This window comes from Sciurus carolinensis, chromosome 2 (assembly GCF_902686445.1).
Source record: "Sciurus carolinensis chromosome 2, mSciCar1.2, whole genome shotgun sequence".
NCBI lineage: Eukaryota > Metazoa > Chordata > Mammalia > Rodentia > Sciuridae > Sciurus > Sciurus carolinensis.
The window spans coordinates 32,890,952-32,910,676 of record NC_062214.1 but is presented as its reverse complement, the minus strand read 5'-3'; the positions used below and the strand labels follow the sequence as shown (position 1 = coordinate 32,910,676).

The 19,725-nt window shown below is 36.7% G+C and overlaps 1 protein-coding gene across 1 annotated transcript in view; it reads left to right on the top strand.

The window, feature by feature from the left end:
• Hao1 (hydroxyacid oxidase 1) overlaps positions 1-18,307 on the top strand; it is a 54,866-nt gene extending 36,559 nt beyond the window's left edge. Inside the window, exons 5-8 of the mRNA XM_047540691.1 lie at positions 7,376-7,467; positions 14,935-15,093; positions 15,263-15,332; positions 17,569-18,307. Coding sequence (XP_047396647.1) covers positions 7,376-7,467; positions 14,935-15,093; positions 15,263-15,332; positions 17,569-17,639 — 392 coding nt within the window. The 3' untranslated portion in view covers positions 17,640-18,307. The remainder of the gene's footprint in view (positions 1-7,375; positions 7,468-14,934; positions 15,094-15,262; positions 15,333-17,568) is intronic.
• Positions 18,308-19,725: the final 1,418 nt, after the last annotated feature.

Below are 19,725 nucleotides of genomic sequence, written 5' to 3'. Positions count from 1 at the left end.
GTTTGTTTGTTTCTCAGTTGGAGTCCATACTGACTTTATGATCTTTAGTGGATATGGCCATGATATTTTTTTAAGGGAAAACAAATCAGGAAAAATTATCATGGAAATCAAAAGAAATATTCCAATTTTCAATTCTCTCTTCTGATGTTAGTGAGTAAATATCTTATATTCTTAGGCAATATTCTGAAACAGAGCTGGTAAGTAGGAAGTTATCTTTTTCAAAGTGTCTGTGATGTCATTGACTTATTTTGGAGCCATTACTGAGTCATGGAGCTTGGCAAAATCTTGGTAGAACATTGCAAGTCCACTGCTTTACCTGAAAGCTACAATAGTTACTCTGGGACCAAAGACGGTTCAGAAGAAGTAATTATGAGAGCCAGACCTTGTTGTTTTAAGAGCCTTTTCTCTTCTTCCTGTGCTACCTCCAAGTACCAATGGCCAGGACTAATTTTATGTGTGGTGAATTTCCTATCATCTCTCTGTAAAGAATGGTGGACAGTAAAATCCTCAATTATCAAGTCACAGGTAATAAGGAAATTGACTCTTACTTCCAAATCCCCAGGAGGTTATGATCACTGTAATGACTTTGGAGTGCCAATATATTCCCCACAAAGAGTTTTCTTATCTTTGAAAATATGTTGCTTTTTTTCCCCCCAGCATGGTTATATAGATAGCTAATAAACACTTTTTTAAAAAAAGTGAAACGTTTAAGTGGCTCTTGGATGAGAGAGTCTGTTAACCTATCTCAGAGTCAAACAAATCAAACCTTGTTCATGAATTTTATTTGAATATGAGTCCTGTGGTCCCTATGTATAACACTGTAGGCATACTGCTTACTTTGACTATGTCATCTAGGCATGAAGAAAAATTTAAAGTAAAAAGTGGGCTCAGTGCCCTTGGAGATATGTTTAAACAGGAGTCTGTCTTAATCTTTGCTTTTGAAAAAAAAATATTGTCACAGTGTTTCCTATTGATCATTATCTGAATTCAAAATTTCTGTGGGTTTTATACTTTAGGGATTAAATACTCATTTACATACACCTTTAAACAACAGTTTCACTTACTATATTTGCAACTATCTTGTTCCCCTACTTTATGTAGCCACACAGCCTTAGGTACTAAAGAACATAAACAGGGAGTTTCCGTGTGATTCATTCATTCATTCATTCATTCTTCTCTTATTCACTTATTCACTCATTCCATGCACATTTATTGTGCTTACTTTGTGCTAAAAGTTTTTGAAGTAATAATTTCAGATACTTGGCCTAAAGAAGACCCTGTTATTATAGGAGATATACATATAAACAAGCATTTTGGGTACAATCAAGTGTTGAAGATATACTAGGCAGTATAAGGCAGTGGCTTTAAAATGGTTGGACAATTATAAGAGTAGATCAGAAAGATTTCATTTCAGAATGAAGCTACTTGAATTTCACTCTGATAACAGGTCAAGACTGAAATAGTAGCAGAATAAAGCAGTTATGGGTAAATATTTATATAACACATAAGGCGTTTTAGAGAATGTAGGCTTTAAAGTAGTTGAGAATCACTGAAGCATCTTGATCAAGGAAATCACCTCATCAGGTTAGCATCTTAAACAAATCATGTTTTGCACAATTGAACTAATGGGTGGAGGTGGCCAGGAAGAACACTCAGAAACTTTTGTTGTCTAGGCAAGAGATGATTGTCAGGGAAGGGAATGAGAAGATATAATTGAATTAGATGATTAATATGGTTATTCTCAGAGATGACTTGGAACACCCAGCTTGATATCACTAAAGAAGAATTAATTTTTAATCTAGTGTCCAAATGATCTTAATTAAATAGGGAACAAATTTAAAAAATGAGGTCATTTTATTGAACCCACTTTTCAATTCTGGATTCCCAATTTAAATCATTTTCTACTTTTTATCCAATAGGATATTATGCAGATCCATTACATTATATTTACTCTCTTGGGTAACATTGACAAATACTTTGGCATCTAGAATTTTAATCTGTAACCATTTTGCCCAAGACTACCACCACCACCACTACCATCATCATCACCTCTCTTTTCTTCTCATTTATATAGATTATCTGGCTAATTTTTACATGTTTTCACAATATTTTGCACATAGCAGAGAGCCCAGATGTTTATTGGGTAAAATACTCAGTGAAAACTCTAAGTCTATATAATTAGAGAGAACTCAAAAAGCAAGATAAAGAGAACAGGGCATTTGGTATTTGAAAGGAAGTTAGTTATTTATACATGTAAGTTTATATTGTCTAGTTTTTCTGTAATTATTTGTTTCATTTATTTAGCAAACAGCAATCATCTCTATGACAGCGACTGCATCGAATAATGCTCATGTACAATCTGGAGATGGGGAGGGGGATATGCGTGAGTTCTGGGAAATCCAGTTCTCATGTCACATGGATTGACTGAGAATCGTCCCTTTCCTTTCATTTTCCTTTTACCAGAAATGTGTAGATTATGTTCCCAGGAACATGAACTCATGAGCATCTGGAAAGATCTAGATAAAACATCCCATCCTTACCACCATTTTAAGAATTGTGCTTTAGTGGACGCACAGTGGAATGCAAGATGTAATCTCTTGCTGTGGTTAAACTTGGCCCTTGAAGAACATCAACACAAGCTCAAAACGTGTACTTCAGACAGGAATTGGTCTTCACCAGAATTCACACTAACAAACAAATGACTCATGAGTAAAGGCATAACTGTTTTTAGTTTCTTTTTTCTTTTCTAAAAAATGAGGTTATCTCACTGCCACTGTGGCATTTTGCATCTAAGAAATTGTTGTCTAATTAACTCTTTTCACAGTTGGTTTGCTCATTTAAGACACTTCAAAGAATATTCACTCAGTATTTCTCAATTGTGTTCAAAATTGCTGCCCAGTTATCTAGAGTTCCAAGGACTTTAGTGTAAATCTTGAGGATCTATATTTCACTTTGATATGGAAACAGTATATTAATAAGATAGCAAACAGTATGATTATCTATCAATTATTTTATTTCTAAAAGATCAATATGTTTAATGGCAAGAAGGAATGAAAAATCAGTAAACTGCTAGAATTAATGAAAATATCAAAAATTCATGAACATTTTGCTGTCAGAACGTTCTGACCTTCTCATGAAGTCAAAATTGCTTTTCTGTCCAGGTTATAAATAAATTTAAATGTAAAAGATCGATTTCAAAAGCAGCTAATGAAAAGAGCTTATATCCATTAATGAATTATTCTTACCATTTTTACTTCTCTACAAGCTCATGCTTCTATCCTCTGAGCAAATATTTCTGTCATTTGCCCTTGTAGTCCTATCACTGCCTGGAGAACATGGAAACGCACTTGAAAGAATGGAAAATACCAATCTGTTTCTTAAGTAAAATTTACTTTAAATGCAAGGTCCTTTATAATCATCCTCCTGACTAGGATGAAACCTCATTGCTATAAACAGAACTCAACTAGACTTTCTCAAAACATCCAGCATATGAATCTTCCTCTACCTACTCATCATCTTAGTTTATATTCCTTGCATGACCAAATGAAAATAATGATAATATTTCATATTTATCTGAGTACTCGACATGTATCAGGCACTATCCAGACACTCAATTTATTTCATAAACTGGTCTGATGAGTGAAAAACCCACACAACAGTCATTTGCTTTTTGACAAAAGGTGCCAAAAACATACATTGGAGACAAGACAACATCTATAACAAGTGATGCTTGGAAAATTGGATATTCATATGTAGAAAAATAAAACTAGATTCCTATCTTTCATCCTGTACAGATGCCTCAAAATGGATGAAAGACAGAAGTGTAAGACCAGAAATTTTGCAACCTTTAGAAGAAAAAATAGGGGAAACACTTCAACATATATATGTAGGCAAAAATCTCTGACTAGCACTCTTATAACTTAGTAAATAAGAGAAAGAATCAATAAATGGCATGTCATCAAGTTAAGAAGCTCTGCAAAGTGAAGGAAAGAATTAGCAGTAAAGAGGCAACATATAGAATGGGAGAAAATCTCCACCAGTTATCCTTCCAAAAGAGGAATAATGTCTGGAACACATGAGGAAAGTAAAAAACAAAAAGAAAAACAAAAAGAAACAAACAACATTAAAAAAACAAATCTGAATCAATAAATGGGCTAATGAATCGAACAGACCCTAAAATGTACTAATGGTCAATAATTATATGAAAAACTTTCAACATCTTTAGCCATGAGGGAAATGCAAATAAAAATTGTATTGAGATTCCATCTCCCTCAGAATGACAAATATCAAAATTGTAAATAGCAATAAATGTTGATGTTGATATGGGGGAAAAGGGAATTCTGTTGCTGTAATGTAAATCAGTGCAGCCACTCTGAAAATCAGTACGGAGTTACCTCAGAAAGCTAAAAATAGAAGTGCCATATGATTCAGCTATACTACTCCTTGATACCTGTCCAAAAGAATTAAAGTCAGGATACTTTTGAGAGACAGTCGTATCCATGTTTACTACAGCACAATGCACAATAGCCAGTTATAGAATAAGCCTAGGTGTCTGTAAACAGATGAATGGGTGAAGAAAATGTAGTATATGTACACAATGAACTTTAATTCAGCCATAAAGAAGAATGAAATTATACATTTATAGGAAAATGGATGGAATTGGAGATCATACTTTTGAGCAAAATAAGTCAGACTTAGATTTTTCTCTTATGTGGAAGCCAGAGAGGGAAAATAGGGGGAAAAGGGATGCAATTAGAAGGAAAACCTTAAAGTAAAGGAAAGGGATATTGAGAAGGGAGGACAGAATGGTGGGAGAAGTCCTGGGTAGTAAAATTGACAAATTATGTTTTTCTATATAGAAAAATATGGTAAAAAGAATCCCACCATTCTATGTAATTAATACGCTCTGATTGAAAAATTAAGATGGTCCAATGACTTAGTCTAAGAAGTTAATTACTTCTTCATTCTGCATGGGGTCGGTTTATCAATAATTTCAACGGTGACTGACATTGAATATAATAGGAGGAATGTGTACATATATATATATATATATATATATATATATATGCTTAATTTGTGAGGTTTACATAATAACATTTCACATACTTTAGTTTTGGGTTTTTTTTTTAATATTTAACTTTTCTATTTGGTATCATGCATACATCTTTCAGAACATAATTTTACATTGCTTGTTAGTGTTATTTATGACTATATCTAGACTTTTAAATAAATGCCCTACTGTGTCTCATTATTAGGACAGGTGAGGTCATGTAAACATCAGTTGTCCAGTATAGTAGTCACTAGGCACATGAGGTTATTTAAGTTAATTATAATTAAATTAATGTTAAATTCTAGTTCCTTAGTCACACTGCCACATTTCAATTACTCAGTGACTGTATGTGGCAGGTGTTTATTACATAGAAATGAACAGATGAAGAATAATTTCATTTTCACAGTGAATTCAATTGGACAGCAGTGCATTAAGGCCATACCATTAGAGAACCATTTTTTAAAATACATTTTAAATGATAGTGCATTGGGTTTCTGATTGAAAATGAAGGACTAAATACATAGGCACCTTCTAATCAAACATAAGACCTCACTTGCCATTGATAGATGTAAATCAATGACAGCAAAGCAAAAGAGATGAAGAACACAAATAGCCAAAATTTTTCAAGACATTTATGAAAAAAAAGGAAGAATTTTGATAGAATGAAAATAGAAAACTATAGCTCAAGTTAGGCTTTCTGGGAATGTAGAGGAGACAGGGAAAATTATGTAATGGAATGCAGGAAAGGCTGTTGTCTGCAAGTGTCACAGAAGAAGAGAAGTAGAGACGGAAAGCCAGGGGACTGGCTGAAGCTGATGAAGCTACGGTATCAGCCGGCAATCCTGTTCACTTCCACCAATCTCCTGTAACAGTGGGCGGCTATTCACCTCTCAGTAAGAAATAGCATGACCCTTTCCCAATAAATGAATAAATGGTTGGGCTACACATAGCTGTGTGGCACTTACAATATGACATGGTGATGTCTTCAGTCTGACACTTGAGGAGCTCATGGCCCAACAGCCTCTTAGTTGACTTTTCTTACCCTTTCCCATGTGAAGCTCCAAGAAGGAATTTCCACTCCTAGCAGGGAAGAATTGATTTATCAAACATCCCAGGAATCCTATACCAGCTCCTCAATCTTTGTTCCCTAATGTAAATGGAAAACTTTGCATTACAAGACAGGTCTCAGAAACACCAAAAACATAAAAGACCATGATAAAAGTATAGAAAATCTGATCCTGGAGAAAAGAGGTAAAATAAGAAAAAGAAATGATGGACTCAGAAAAGTCGAAAATACATTACAGCCATATAAGAAGAGTTAGCTATGAAAATGAAATTAGGAAAAAAAAAAAAAAAACTCCCAATGATTAAAACCACAACTTGTCAGTTTTTACAAAGGAAAATTAAAGTATAAAAAAGAGCTCTAGATTAAAAATGTGACTTTAGAAATTAAAAATGGAATGATTGAATGGTTCAATAATAGTCAATTGCATTTTCCAAAATGTAAAGCAACAATAAGATAAATTTTAAAAAATGTGATTCAATGAATGAGATACATGAGGACCTCTTTAAAATACCTGCTGTCTGATTAGTAGGGATTTTACATAGAAAGACATAGAAAGAGGCAGGAAGAAATTGCTAGGCAGACAATTTCTGAATACTGGTGACAAAACTTATTGGACTGAGAAAACAATTTTACCTTATCCCCTTCTTTATGAAATGTCATATAAATGGAATGAAGAGACATTTATATAAAACAGTTTACTTACAGAGGAATGCAAGTCAGACTGGCATCCATCTTCAGGTCAGGTGTGGGTACTAGAACACAATGAAGTGATGTCTGAAAGGTGCTGGGGAAAATGATTTCTCAAGCTAGAGTGTGATACCTAGCCCAATTATCCTTCAGATGCAAGTGAAGATATTCAAGGGCTGGTTTAGTTTACTTCTCATAGAACCCTTTTTAGGTGATTGCTAAGGAATGTACCACAAACAAAAGAAAACATGGACTGAATGAGGGCATACAGCAGACTACAAGATATTCAATCCTAATAGAATAGGAGCAATCATAGAGGATAAAGATAGATAACAGGGTCTCAAAATTACAAGAACAGAATACAGCAAGAAGGTAGAGGGCTCTAGGCAGTTGCCTCTAGGGGAAAATAAGATGACTGAAGTGGGTTAGATAGAATAACTGGAAATTCTGAAGAACTTGAGGATATACTGAATTTTCATCATAAATGGATAAAAAGACTGGGATGCTGCAGCCTCTAAACCCAAACCTGTTAAATCCTAGTTTCCATAGGATGGCTGTTTTGCTTTTTCCAGGTGATGATGCCAGGAAGGCAGTTGAGCATGGTCTGGATGGGATCTTGGTGTCCAATCATGGTGCTCGACAACTTGATGGAGTGCCAGCTACCGTGAGTTTCTACAAGTGCTGAGATTTTGTTTTGGTTTCCATTTCCATATCATTTAAAAATTTTTTTTTCTTAGTTGTAGGTGGACACAATACCTTTGTTTTATTTATTTATTTTTATGTGGTGCTGAGAATAGAACCTAGTGCCTCACATGTGCTAGGCAAGTGTACTGAGCTATAACCCCACCACTCCATCTCAGTTTTGACTCTCTCTGTGTCTGCTTATTCTGTGTGCAAGTTTTTGTCATCACACAAGGTGAACCATGTGAGACTATGTGAGATTGCAGATTTTCAGTGGCATGGAACTACTTAAATCAACTAATAGGAGTATTTTTAATCAGTCCAGTATATTTACTTATAAATTTATAAGTCTTTGTTAAGTAATAAGGCATTTGTGAGCAGGGGTTGTTCTTGTAAACATAGGCACTTCAGTAGGTATAATAAAAGGGATTAAATATTAAGCAATGAGAGTCCAAAAAACATCAACTAATAGATAATTGTGGGAATTATAAAAAACTTTGGTTTGAGATCATGGATTCAATTGTGACAAGAGGGGTATGATGGAATTTTCTGTGGAGCTGGGAATGGAATTTTAAAAATTTGTTTATGATTTTTGTGGTGCTGGGGCTTGAACCCAGGGCCTGGTGTATGGTAGGCAAGCACTGTACCACCAAGCTCCATCTGCAGCCCCTAGAAGTGGGAGTTGAAAAGCTGCAGAAATAAAGTAAGGAGTAGGGGAAAGGGTATAGACATCCTATGGCCCAGGTGAGCAGAAATCAGTAGCAAACAGGCTATGCTGTGGAGCTGTGAACTGTCTTGGTTGTACATTTTTATCACCTGGAGAACTTTGATAATCATGATATCCAGGCTGCCCTGCAGATCCATTCATCAGAATATCATGTCAAGGGGAGGCACATAGGCACCAGTACTTTTGAAAACTATCCAGGAGATTTCATTGTGAATCTAGACAAATCAGAGTCTAGAATCTAGATATAAAAATGAACTAAACTGACCTGTAAGTTGTGGTAATGAATTCGATCTATAACAAAGAACAGTTAGCCCCTAGGAGACCCAAAGCCAAGGATACCAACAATCAACTTTAGTGCAGATTTTGGGATCAAAGATTGGGGAATGAGAACTGGATCAAAAATCATGGAGACTGTTTTAGTCAACTTTTTTTTTACCATGGTGACCAAAAAAACCCGAGAAGAATAGTTAGAAAAATAAAAAATTTATTTGGGGGCTCATGGTTCCAAAGGTCTCAGTCCACAGATAGCCAACTCTATTTCTCTCCACCTGAGGTGAGTCAGAACATAATGGAGGAAGAGTATGTCAGAGAACATCAGCTCAGGACATGACAACAGAAAGCAGGAAGAGCTCTTGCACACTAGAACAAAATATAAACCCCAAAGGCACACCCCAGTGATCTACCTATTCCAACCACACTCTGCCTGCTTCGGTTACCACCCAGTTAATCCATTCAACTAAGTAAATGTTCTGATTATGTTAAGGCACTCATAACCTGATCATTTCACCTCCAAATTTTCTTGCATTTTCTAACACATGAGCTTTTGGAAGACACCTCATATCTAAACCATGAAACAGATAGATATCTTGGGATAGATTTCATGGATCCAGGATCCAGAATGGAGATCAGAAATTCTGAACAGGGTGTTAAAAAGTTGTTCCTTATATGCCATCCACTTGCATGGAGTTTGCTAAGATTCCTGTAGATGAGGCAATCCTGGTGCAAGTATCTTTCAGCTCTGCCCTGTCCTTAGGTGAACCTCCATCTTTGGAACTGTAAGCTTTACTGTGGAATGGAATACACTTGCAGAATATCAAGTAGTCCATTCTATTTGCAGTGTCTGGTGGGAATGAGGGAGTCCTGAGAAATATGCCTGCCTGGATAGACAGAGGAGGAGTTTCTTGAATACCATGAATCATCAGATATACAACAGAAGAGACTTGGTTTAGTAGCAGTGAGTCTTATAAATTCGATTTTGGCATGAATAACAATTAGGTGACCTTAATACATATCATAGCCAATGAAAGAGAAAAGAAGAACCTGAACTGCTGAGGGGACTTCTGCTCTGAATTCAGGTTTCCTTATCATTTGAAGTTAGACATTAATTAGATAATTTTTTGTTGCCTCTGAACTGTACTGTATTATAATTTGATTTATCATAGGCAAAACAAACTAGTATCATATAGCAAAAATTTTAAAAAATGTTTACTAAATTATGTAGATGGTCTTTTAGACCACGACATTTCTCTACACTGAATCAGCACATACCTTGTCCTCTCTTTTATTAGATCATTCAGTCATAGTTCTTACACTAATGGCTATAATTGGGATTGGCCAGTGGAATTTATTTAAATAACTGAAAAATGGTGGACTGAGACAGACAACATTACCCTATGTACATGTACGATTACACGAATGGTATGAATCTACATTGTGCACAACCATAGAAACAAAGGATGTATCTCATTTGTGTACGATGAATCAAAATGCAGTCTGTAAAAAATTAAAAAAAAATTAAAAAAAGATGCAAAAAACAATTGAAAATAGAGTAGAAGAAATAATTGAACAAGCAGGTCAATTTTGCTACATCCATAGATGAGTCATGAGAGACGAAGGGCAGAGTAGATGTGAGCAGGGGATTGTTGGGTGTGCTTATGGCACTCTTGGCTCTTCCTACAGCACTAGTGATTGCAGCCAACCAAGTCTGTACACTGCAGGATTATACCAAGATTTAGAATCCTAAACCTGGAAGTGTTCAGCCTTTTCCAAGTCAACGCTACTCATAGAGACACATCTTTTTAGGTGATATTAAATATTGCCTGCAGGTAAATAGAGGTGGAAAGGGAAGCCCTCCTCTGAGCAGGGTGGAGAAGTTGGTCAGAGCTCAAGGCTTTTTCTCAGATTTATGCCTTACACAAGTAAGGCATAAATGAAGACATAGACTCAGTGTGCGGGCCAAATTAAGTTTGTTTTCTAAAAATAAAATATAAATCTACTGAAATCAAATCTAACTAGATCATAAGGGGAAAAATATCTAAATGGTGTGGTTTATTTTCCTCTGGCTGAGGGGATATGGAAACTTATCTAAAGGGCTTTTTGAGTTGTGGTCTCTGAGACTGTTTTTAAAAAAACAATGACCCTCCCTTCGCATGCTGTGCGCATGAGACGAGATACTTGCTTGAGCTTTGCCTCCTAATTTAGAGTAAATTTAAGGCCCATGATGATGAGAGAAATGTGAGAGAGGACTCCATTTATGGCAAATTGGGGTTTTCCCTCACTGTGTGGATTTTGAGGTTGAGTGGCAAAGAGCCTTGAAGGAGGCTGTGGTGTCGAGCTTTTCAACAGATGAGCACAAGCGTTCATTGTCCAGGAGATTGGATTACATCATAAGTCAGAAGAGGAGTAGCATGACGACATGGGAGGAACACTGAAATGGGAGTCTTGGGCTTAATTAACTCTTTGTCTTGCCAATCCTTTGGGATGAGAGATGGAGAAATAGGCTACTTTTATTCCTGAGCCTGTTCTACTGTGTGGCTGAGTAACAATCACAGGGTTCCTTTGGATGAAGAAATACTTATCACTAGGAGTCCTAGGCTAGGAATTTAACTTCAGTTCATCTTAACACTTTGCTTATGAGAATTGCTTCCAGATCTCTGCTATACCCAAAAGGATTAAAAAATAAATGAATAAAAATAAAAAAGAGTGGAATGAATCTGACATAACTTTCCTATGTACACAAATGAATATACCACAGCAAATCTCACCATTGTGTATATCTACAGGAAATTAATTAAAAAATGACTATAGGTAAATGGCAGAAAGATCAATAAAAAGGAGCAGAGGGTAGGGGGAGAAAAGGGGAAGGAGATGTACTGGGGACTGAATTAAAATAAGAGACTTTGAATAATTATGTCAAAATGGATTCTACTGTAATGTATAACTAAAAAGAATCAATGAAAAAAGTAAAAGATTTAAAAAAATAGTTTGCTTTAAGATCTTTATCATCATAGTAATAATGTGGCCCAGCTTGGCCTCGAAGCCATTTGAGAATACTATGATTGAATCAGATTGTTTTCTAAAATCTCAAATGTGGGTCTAAAGATAGATTGTCTAGTATGTTTGAATCCTGAGAGCATTTCTTTTTCATTTTCATTTTGTTTTAATGCTAACTGGATCCAAATTCTCTCAAATTTACAAACATGACATTCTTCCACTGAAAATTGTCACTTGCAAATCATTTTCACAGAATAAGTATTTGGGTTGTTAAGTTGGTGTCTTTTAAATTGAGTTATTGGGCATATTCGGTGAGATTTGAAATTTTATATTTTTCTTTTATAGTGGGGTCCATGGGGCTGGAAGTATAGCTCAGTGGTAGGGCACTTGTCTAGTATAGAAGCACAAAAAAATAAATAAAATTAAAATACAAAAAGGTCCATGTAATTTCATCCTTGAGTAACACTTGACATCATCAGTTGGCTTCTGCTGTGTAACAAACCATTCTGAAATTTACTGGCTAAAAAACAATAGCCATTTATTCATTGCACAATTTTGTGGGTTGGCAATTTGGACTGAGATCTTCTGGGGAGTAGAGTTCTGTTTCTGTCTGGGCTGACTCATCTATGTCTGTGGTCAGTTGTGGAGTCTATTAGGACAGGCTGGTGTAGGATGAGCTCAGTAGGGATGGCTCTGCTTGCCACATCTTCCAGCACTCTAGTGGGCTTATTCTCAGGAGGTGGCAGATTAAAGACCTAGGCTTAGAACAAATGAGTTCTCTTGAGATGGAGCTTTAGAACTGAATGCCAACTTTTCTCATCTTCTATTGGTGAGAGCAGGTCAGTTCAGATCTCCCTGCTCCTGCACCCTTGCATGGTAATCCTGCAAGAAATGAAGACAGAGAGGGAAATCATGGCTACCAATTTTGCATTTTGCAAACAATAAGCCAAACCTTGTGGATCAGTACTTTTCTAAGTGTGCTTAGTAGGAACCCCAGATCTGCCCAGTAAAGTGTGATGGCTAGGGTCAGGTAAAGAATCAAGGGAGGATTTTTGGGCATTGACTTGCACTTGGTCTCCTTTGCTTTTAATTGCATCAGGTCTTGTTTTATTTGATTTTGCTTATGTTCAACTGCTTTGCTAAAGTGTTAGAAGTTGAAAGAATAGCGATGGATATTAGAAGTCAGAAGAATAACAAAGGATGCTATAGGAATGTGAACCAAAAAGAAGGATATTTAAACAGGGACTTGAAATAATGGGTTTGTCTACTATATTTATTTATTCAACCTGTCCTGATTAGAATTATTTTGTATAGTCTATATCTCATACAACTGCAGCAACTGAAAGGAAAAAGGGAGAATGGAGATGCTCAGCAATGGTCAGAACATTCTTGTCCATAGACACATGAAGACAAATGTAGGCTCTGTTTTGTAACCCAGGATTCACATTTTAAGTACCTTTATTAGTTTACTTTTAGGCCATGGTAGGCATTGGAAATAACCTAAACAGACTTGATTTGTGTGACTTTGAAAATGTGTATTGAACCCAAGCTAGCTAATATTTTTCTTTGGTTCTGGTTTCAAATGGGGAAATATGCTTAATTATGGCTTGCATCATGGCCTGGAAATTGTAGCATTTATATGTTGATGTAACTTGCTTAATGTAAAAGGAGGACTATGTATAGGTAAGGAGACGTATGTAAATGGATCCAAAGCATGTTTGGCAAGGCAGCAAAACCAAAGGAAAAGGGGAAAATCACATTACCTGCCAAACATTTAAGGGCCATATGCCAAGTGTTGCCTCCGCTTCCTCCAACTCTGTAGCCGTGTTTGGTTTTCATCCTTTTACATAAAAATCTACTTGAGTTTAGCCTTAAAATTTTAGGGGAGAAGTAGGGAAGGCTTTTAGTGATTTCAGCACAATTATTTCTGGAAAATATACACTTGAGTGTCTGGTAGCTTCTACAGCATGTATTTTAAATGGAGTCTGGGCTTCATTTTAGATGTCAACAGTTGGGGATGAATGTGAATAATTTTAGATTTTCACCTATAGGAATGTTTCAATTTTCAAAAGCAAAGATCCTTATCATATTAGCTAATTGTATCAGTTAGATACTGTCACACGATGCTATAAAAGATCCCTTACTTAGCGATTTACATTTACAGTCATTTATTTCCTTGAAGCTTTGTGTTAACAGGGATTTATGGATCTAGGCCTGGTAGCTGGCTGTGATCCAAGTTTCAGGTCCAGCTTGGCTTGGTTCGGATAGCTTTGCTTCCTGAATATGTTCTCCTGGGTTCAAAGCTAAGTGGGGAATATCACCTAGGGGGTGCTCTTCTTAGGACAAATGGCCAAGGTACAAGAGTGAGTCAAAATGCTTGAGGTTACTTAAGCCTATGCCCAGAAATGGCCCTTTGCCATCTCTGCTCACATGTAATTGGCCAGAGTAGGTGGGATGGCCAAGGCCAAAGTCAAGGAGTGGGCAAGTGCATTCTGTTTCTTTTAGTAGGAGAAAATGAAGTTGCCTGGAAAGGAAGTAGATTCTGAGAGGTATGAGGATAAGGGAGAAAAATATAACCCACCAGATCAATCTCTATGAAGATTTTGCATTCTCTAGTGCTAATCTGAGCCTATCATCAATTGTCAACCAAGACAGGGATTTTCAAGTTGCATGTGGTTTTTATTCCTCTAAAAACAAGGAAAATATTTTCACAGAAGGTTTTTTATGTTTCTAAATGCAAAACATGTTAGACAAGGAAATCAAGACTAAATTTTTCATTGCTTGCCAATTTGCATTTTTATACATCACTGCTTGCACTATCATCTGAGTGTGAATTTCATTTGATTTGTAATAATTTGTCAACAAGATACTTTTTTTTTTTTTTTTTTTTTGTACTGGGGATTGAATGAACCCAGGAACACTTTATCACTGAGCTACAACCCCAGTCCTTTTTATTTTTTATTTTGAGATAGGGTCTCACTAAGTTGCTGAGGGCCTGGCTAAGTTGCTGAGACTGACCTCAAACTTCAATCTTCCTGTCTCAGTCCTCCAGGTTCCTGGATTACAGGTATGTGCCACTGTACCTGTCAATTCAATTTTTTTTTTTAAAAAAGAAAAGCTTATATAAAAGATCAAATTGCTTCAAAATTATGTTTATAAATTTTTTGATCAGAACCCTTGAATTTGAATATCAGGAGCAGAAAAACAAACCAACATTGGACTTTTAAAGAAAAATAAGCTACTCAATTTCAAATTTGCTCATTTTTCTTTGCTTGTTTCAGTTACTAACATTTGTACTTCTTTCTATTCAAATAACTTTATTGCTCATCCAAACCTACTTAGCTTCTTTCTCTCTAAGTCTTAGTTGGGTGGGTTGGTGGTCCTCAGAAGTGGAATTGAATAAAATTTCAACATTAACAGTGTGACATTATTGACCTTCTCTCTCCACAGATTGATGTTCTGCCAGAGATTGTAGAGGCTGTAGAGGGGAAGGTGGAAGTCTTCCTGGATGGGGGCGTCAGGAAAGGCACTGATGTTCTGAAAGCTCTGGCCCTGGGTGCCAAGGCTGTGTTTGTGGGGAGACCCATCATATGGGGCTTGGCCTTCCAGGTAATTAAACAAAGACATAAATATATAAGGCAAGATGAATAGATAGTGATATAAGTGGACTTTTAAAGAAAAGTAAGCTATTCAACTTCAAATTTGCTTTTTTTTTTTTCAGTTAGTGAAACCAGTGCAACTGATTTACCCGAAAGTTCTGTATCTTTTACTTGTGTAGGGGGAGAAAGGAGTCCAAGATGTCCTTGAGATACTAAAGGAAGAATTTCGGTTAGCCATGGCTCTGAGTGGTAAGGTGCTCATTCTCATCGACAATTTTCTTTTCTTCTGTGGTCTTTAAGTCAGACTCCTTGCTGGAGAGAAGTCGATTTGAGCAGGAAGAAAATGGAATCATTCGGTGCACATTAAATTTGAAGTTGACTTTCTATTTTCAGTTCCAGTGCAGAACACTCTGAACTGAAGAATTCTTCAGTGTACAATTAGATTCTATCTCTGATAGTTTTACTAGGTATACTTTGTGGGGTAGGTGCTACCTCATGCTCTTTCTCATTTCAAAACATAAGAATACATAAATCTCACTGACCTGTCCACCCTTCCTGTTGCCTATCCAAGTGGCAGGTCAAACTCTACCTGCTCAAAATTAAGTCGCCATTAGATCTGTTCCACCTGTAGTCTCTCTAGTCTCAGTCTCATACCTTATGTGTTAGTCAGTTTTCTGTTGCTGTGACAAAACACCTGAGATAAAAAACTTACAAGGAGGAAAGATTTATCTGGGCTCATGGTTTGAGAGCTGTAAATCCAAGGTTGCTTGATCCCATTGCTTTGAGTCTGTGGTAAAAAACAACATATGGTGGAAACACCTTGGGAGGTAACCTCTTCACCTCATGGAAGCTGGGAAGCAGAGAGAGAGAGAGAAAAAGAGAGAGAGAGAGAGAGAGAGAGAGAGAGAGAGAGAGAGAGAGAGAGAGAGAGAGAGAGAGAGATTGGAAGGAGCAGGGGTCTTGATATTCCTTTTGAAGATATGCCCTAAATGATCTAACTTCCTTTCACTGCCTCCTCAATAGCACCACATGCTGGAGACCAAGCCTTTAACACATGAACCTTTGGGGGATATTTAAGACCCAACGGTAGCACCACATTTTAAGTTGCTCACGTCAAAACTCGTGGGTCATTCCTGAGTCTTCATTCTGTTCTCATGCCCTCACATCCATAGGGCTCTATCTTCAGAATATAACCAGGATCTGCCTTCACTCATCACCTCCACTGCCAGAGCCATCATTGTCTCTCTTCCTGTGGATATTGCTGGTCTGCCTCTCTATCTGACCTCCCTTCTGATGTTCTGTTTTGATCATAGCAGCTGAATGATCACTTCAAATTCAGATCATTTAGTTCCAATCACATTAATATTCTGATGAGAACCCTGCAGGAGCTCTTGGCTTCTCAGAGCAGATGCCGAAGTCCTTTCCATGTTGACAAGGCCTTATGGGATGTGAAGCCTGTTCCCTTTGGGATCCCAGCTTCCTCTACAGTCTCCCTTGCTTATTCCACCTGGACCACACTTGCCCCCCTGTTGTGGTTTGAATGTATCAGGCATGTTTTGGCCTAGGAATTTTGCATTGTCTGTTCCCTTCTCCTGAATGATTTGCCTCAGATATATCTATGAATAACTTCCTCAGGTACTTCAAACTTTCACATAAAAATCATCCTTTTTTTCAAAAAGGCCCATCTTGACTGCTCTATTTAGAATAACAATCCATTCTCCATCCCTTCAACTTCCAGTTTTCTTTCCCAGTGTTCTTCTTTGGTTGCTTTTCTTTAGCATCTATCACCTTCTATATATAATTTTTTGTATAATTTACATGCCCTCTCAGACATAAGAAGTGTTAAGCAGGGTTCTTGGTTGCCTTCACTGTAGTATTTCAATGGCTACTGAAGTAGTTGGCACATAAATAATAAATATTTGATGAAAGAATGGATAAATAAATGCCATTATTATTAGTGACTATTACGAATCTGGCACAGAATGGACCTCTCGCTGCAAAGAATGACCTTGAATAAATCATCAACTACCCCAGTTTTAAAGGTAAAGAGGGATTCATTTTTTGTGACCCAAAGAAATGATCCAGATTGCCCACATAGATAGAACTCCTGAGATAAACTGTCTACTCACTACTGTCTTGAGCCTGTCAGACAGAGCCTGCCCAAGAAGAAGGCCATCCCATGAATCCTCACTTTGCATTTTAATTTGGTACAGACATATCCTAAAAGAGAGCTTTCAGCCACTGGCTCTCTATTAAATGTGGCAGAAAGAATACACTCTTTGTGTTAATAAAAATATGTGCCAGTCATTTTGTGTTAAGGACTGTTTAGGTAATAAAAATGGTCTCATGCCACATAAGATTTGGCAAGCCTACCTTGAATCATAAACCTTACATTTGTCAAGTTTTACATTCCTTGGGAAAACGATTACCTGCCTGATTATTATTGCATTCATTCCATATTAAATGTATGCATTATTTTTTTCAGGGTGCCAGAATGTGAAAGTCATCGACAAGACATTGGTGAGGAAAAATCCTTTGGCTGTTTCCAAGATCTGACAGTGCACAATATTTTCCCATCTGTATTATTTTTTTTTCAGCATGTATTACTTGACAAAGAGACACTGTGCAGAGGGTGACCACAGTCTGTAATTCCCCACTTCGATACAAAGGGTGTCGTTCTTCTCTAACAAAATAGCAATCCCTTTTAGTTCATTGCTTTTGACTTTTCAATGGGTGTCATAGGAACTTTTTAGAAAGAAATGGACTTGCATCCTGGAAATATATTAACTGTTAAAAAGAAAACATTGAAAATGTGTTTAGACAACGTCATCCCCTGGCAGGCTAAAGTGCTGGAAAACAAAAGATATCCTTTGGTAAAATTGGAGGTAGCTAACAGAGAGGTAAAAAGATAATGTTCTCACTGTGTATTAACCTGCATTGTGTTTGGATACCCTTAAAATCATGGATCTTAAATTGTATGCTCAGATTTGAGATATTGGAAATGCCTGGAGAAATGTGAGATTCCGAATTACAACCCAGAAGAGATAGTACCGGGAATTGGAATGGGTGATGGTAATTTGTGATTTTTCTAGATAGTTTTACTTTCTAACACCCCTGAGCCAAGCTGCTGCCTTGAAGGTAAATGTCCATTCTCATTGTTATTGTTTAAGCAGATCTGAATTTATGGTGTATATTGCTTTCTAATCATAAATAAATAATTTTTAAAAAGAATGTGTCTGATTTATTTTTAACAATATGGAATTCAACCAGTTAGTCTCTGAATCCTTTTTTTTTTTTGCGGTGCTGGGGATTGAACCCAGGGCTTTGTGCTTGCAAGGCAAGCACTCTACCGACTGAGCTATCTCCCCAGATCTGAATCTTAATTATCTTCCTATTCCTCTGATCCATACCCATTAATTCCTCTATTTCTCATATATCCTTTGCTTTACTTGTTTACTTTTTGCCCATTCATAGTTATATTTGGGGATTGCCACATCATTTATGGGGCCAGTTCAAAAGAAGTTATGGATCTCTTGCTCAGAAAGAAGGGAAAAAACCTTTCCATTTCTGCACCATTTTCTCTTAGTTGATCTTGGTGTCTTTTATTTACTAGTTAAAGTCAAGTGTCCTTGGACAATTGGTCATGGATAGTTGAAGACGGCCCAACAGGGCAACTGTAGACCCTCTCAGGTGCTTGGGGTACTTCCCTGCACCTTGATTTGACCCTTCTTTGCCTGTGCCCAGGTCCGGGCCACAGCTGCAGAACAACCATTACTGAGCAGGATGACTAAGCCAGGAACCTATTCCTGGGATATGGTGGGGTGGCAGAAGAACAGAAAATGTGTGTTGCTAATCTCCAAGACCATAGGCACTGTCTCATTGAACCTCATTATAAAACACAAATTCAAAGATAAAATTATTAACAATTTTAGGCCAACAGGCAGAGTATCAAGTCCCAAGCTTGAGGACTCCTTATGAGTATGGTGTCTTGGTGAATGCCTGCTGGCATGCTCATGAAGCCCTGGTCATATAATTTTTAGATTTATTCTCAAACTAAGTAATTGACAAATGAGAGATAAGCTTAATAGTCAAAAAAAAATAATATATATATATATATTTTTTGTGGTGCTGGGGATTGAACCCAGGGCCTTGTGCATGCAAGGCAAGCACTCTACCAACTAAGCTATATCCGCAGTCCCAAAATAATTTTGAAGTTGCTTTTTTACCGTGAACTTGATTTTTGTCCAACCACCATGAGCGATTGAAATGAAAGCTTTCAGAGATTCACTACCTAAAGTATGATTGCTATATTGTTTTATTATTATGTTTTGTTATTCTCAGATCTCTTCCCTCCCCTATGTACTCTCTAAATGAGAGGGCATTCTGAAATATCGACATGGACACAAGCATAAATTTTCTTTCTGAAATTATATTTAAATTTGATAAAAAGAATTAATCTGATAAAAAGGAATAGTTATTCCCTTTTTTTCCCTCTAAACACAGAGAGAATGTTATTGTCCTGATTGTTTTCCAATATTGTTCCATGTTGTTTCCATATTCTGTAATGGCTTCTCCAGTTGATATTAATCAGTGAATAGGTATATAGTAAGCACCTTCTTGACCCTCCCAGCTGATTCAGAAA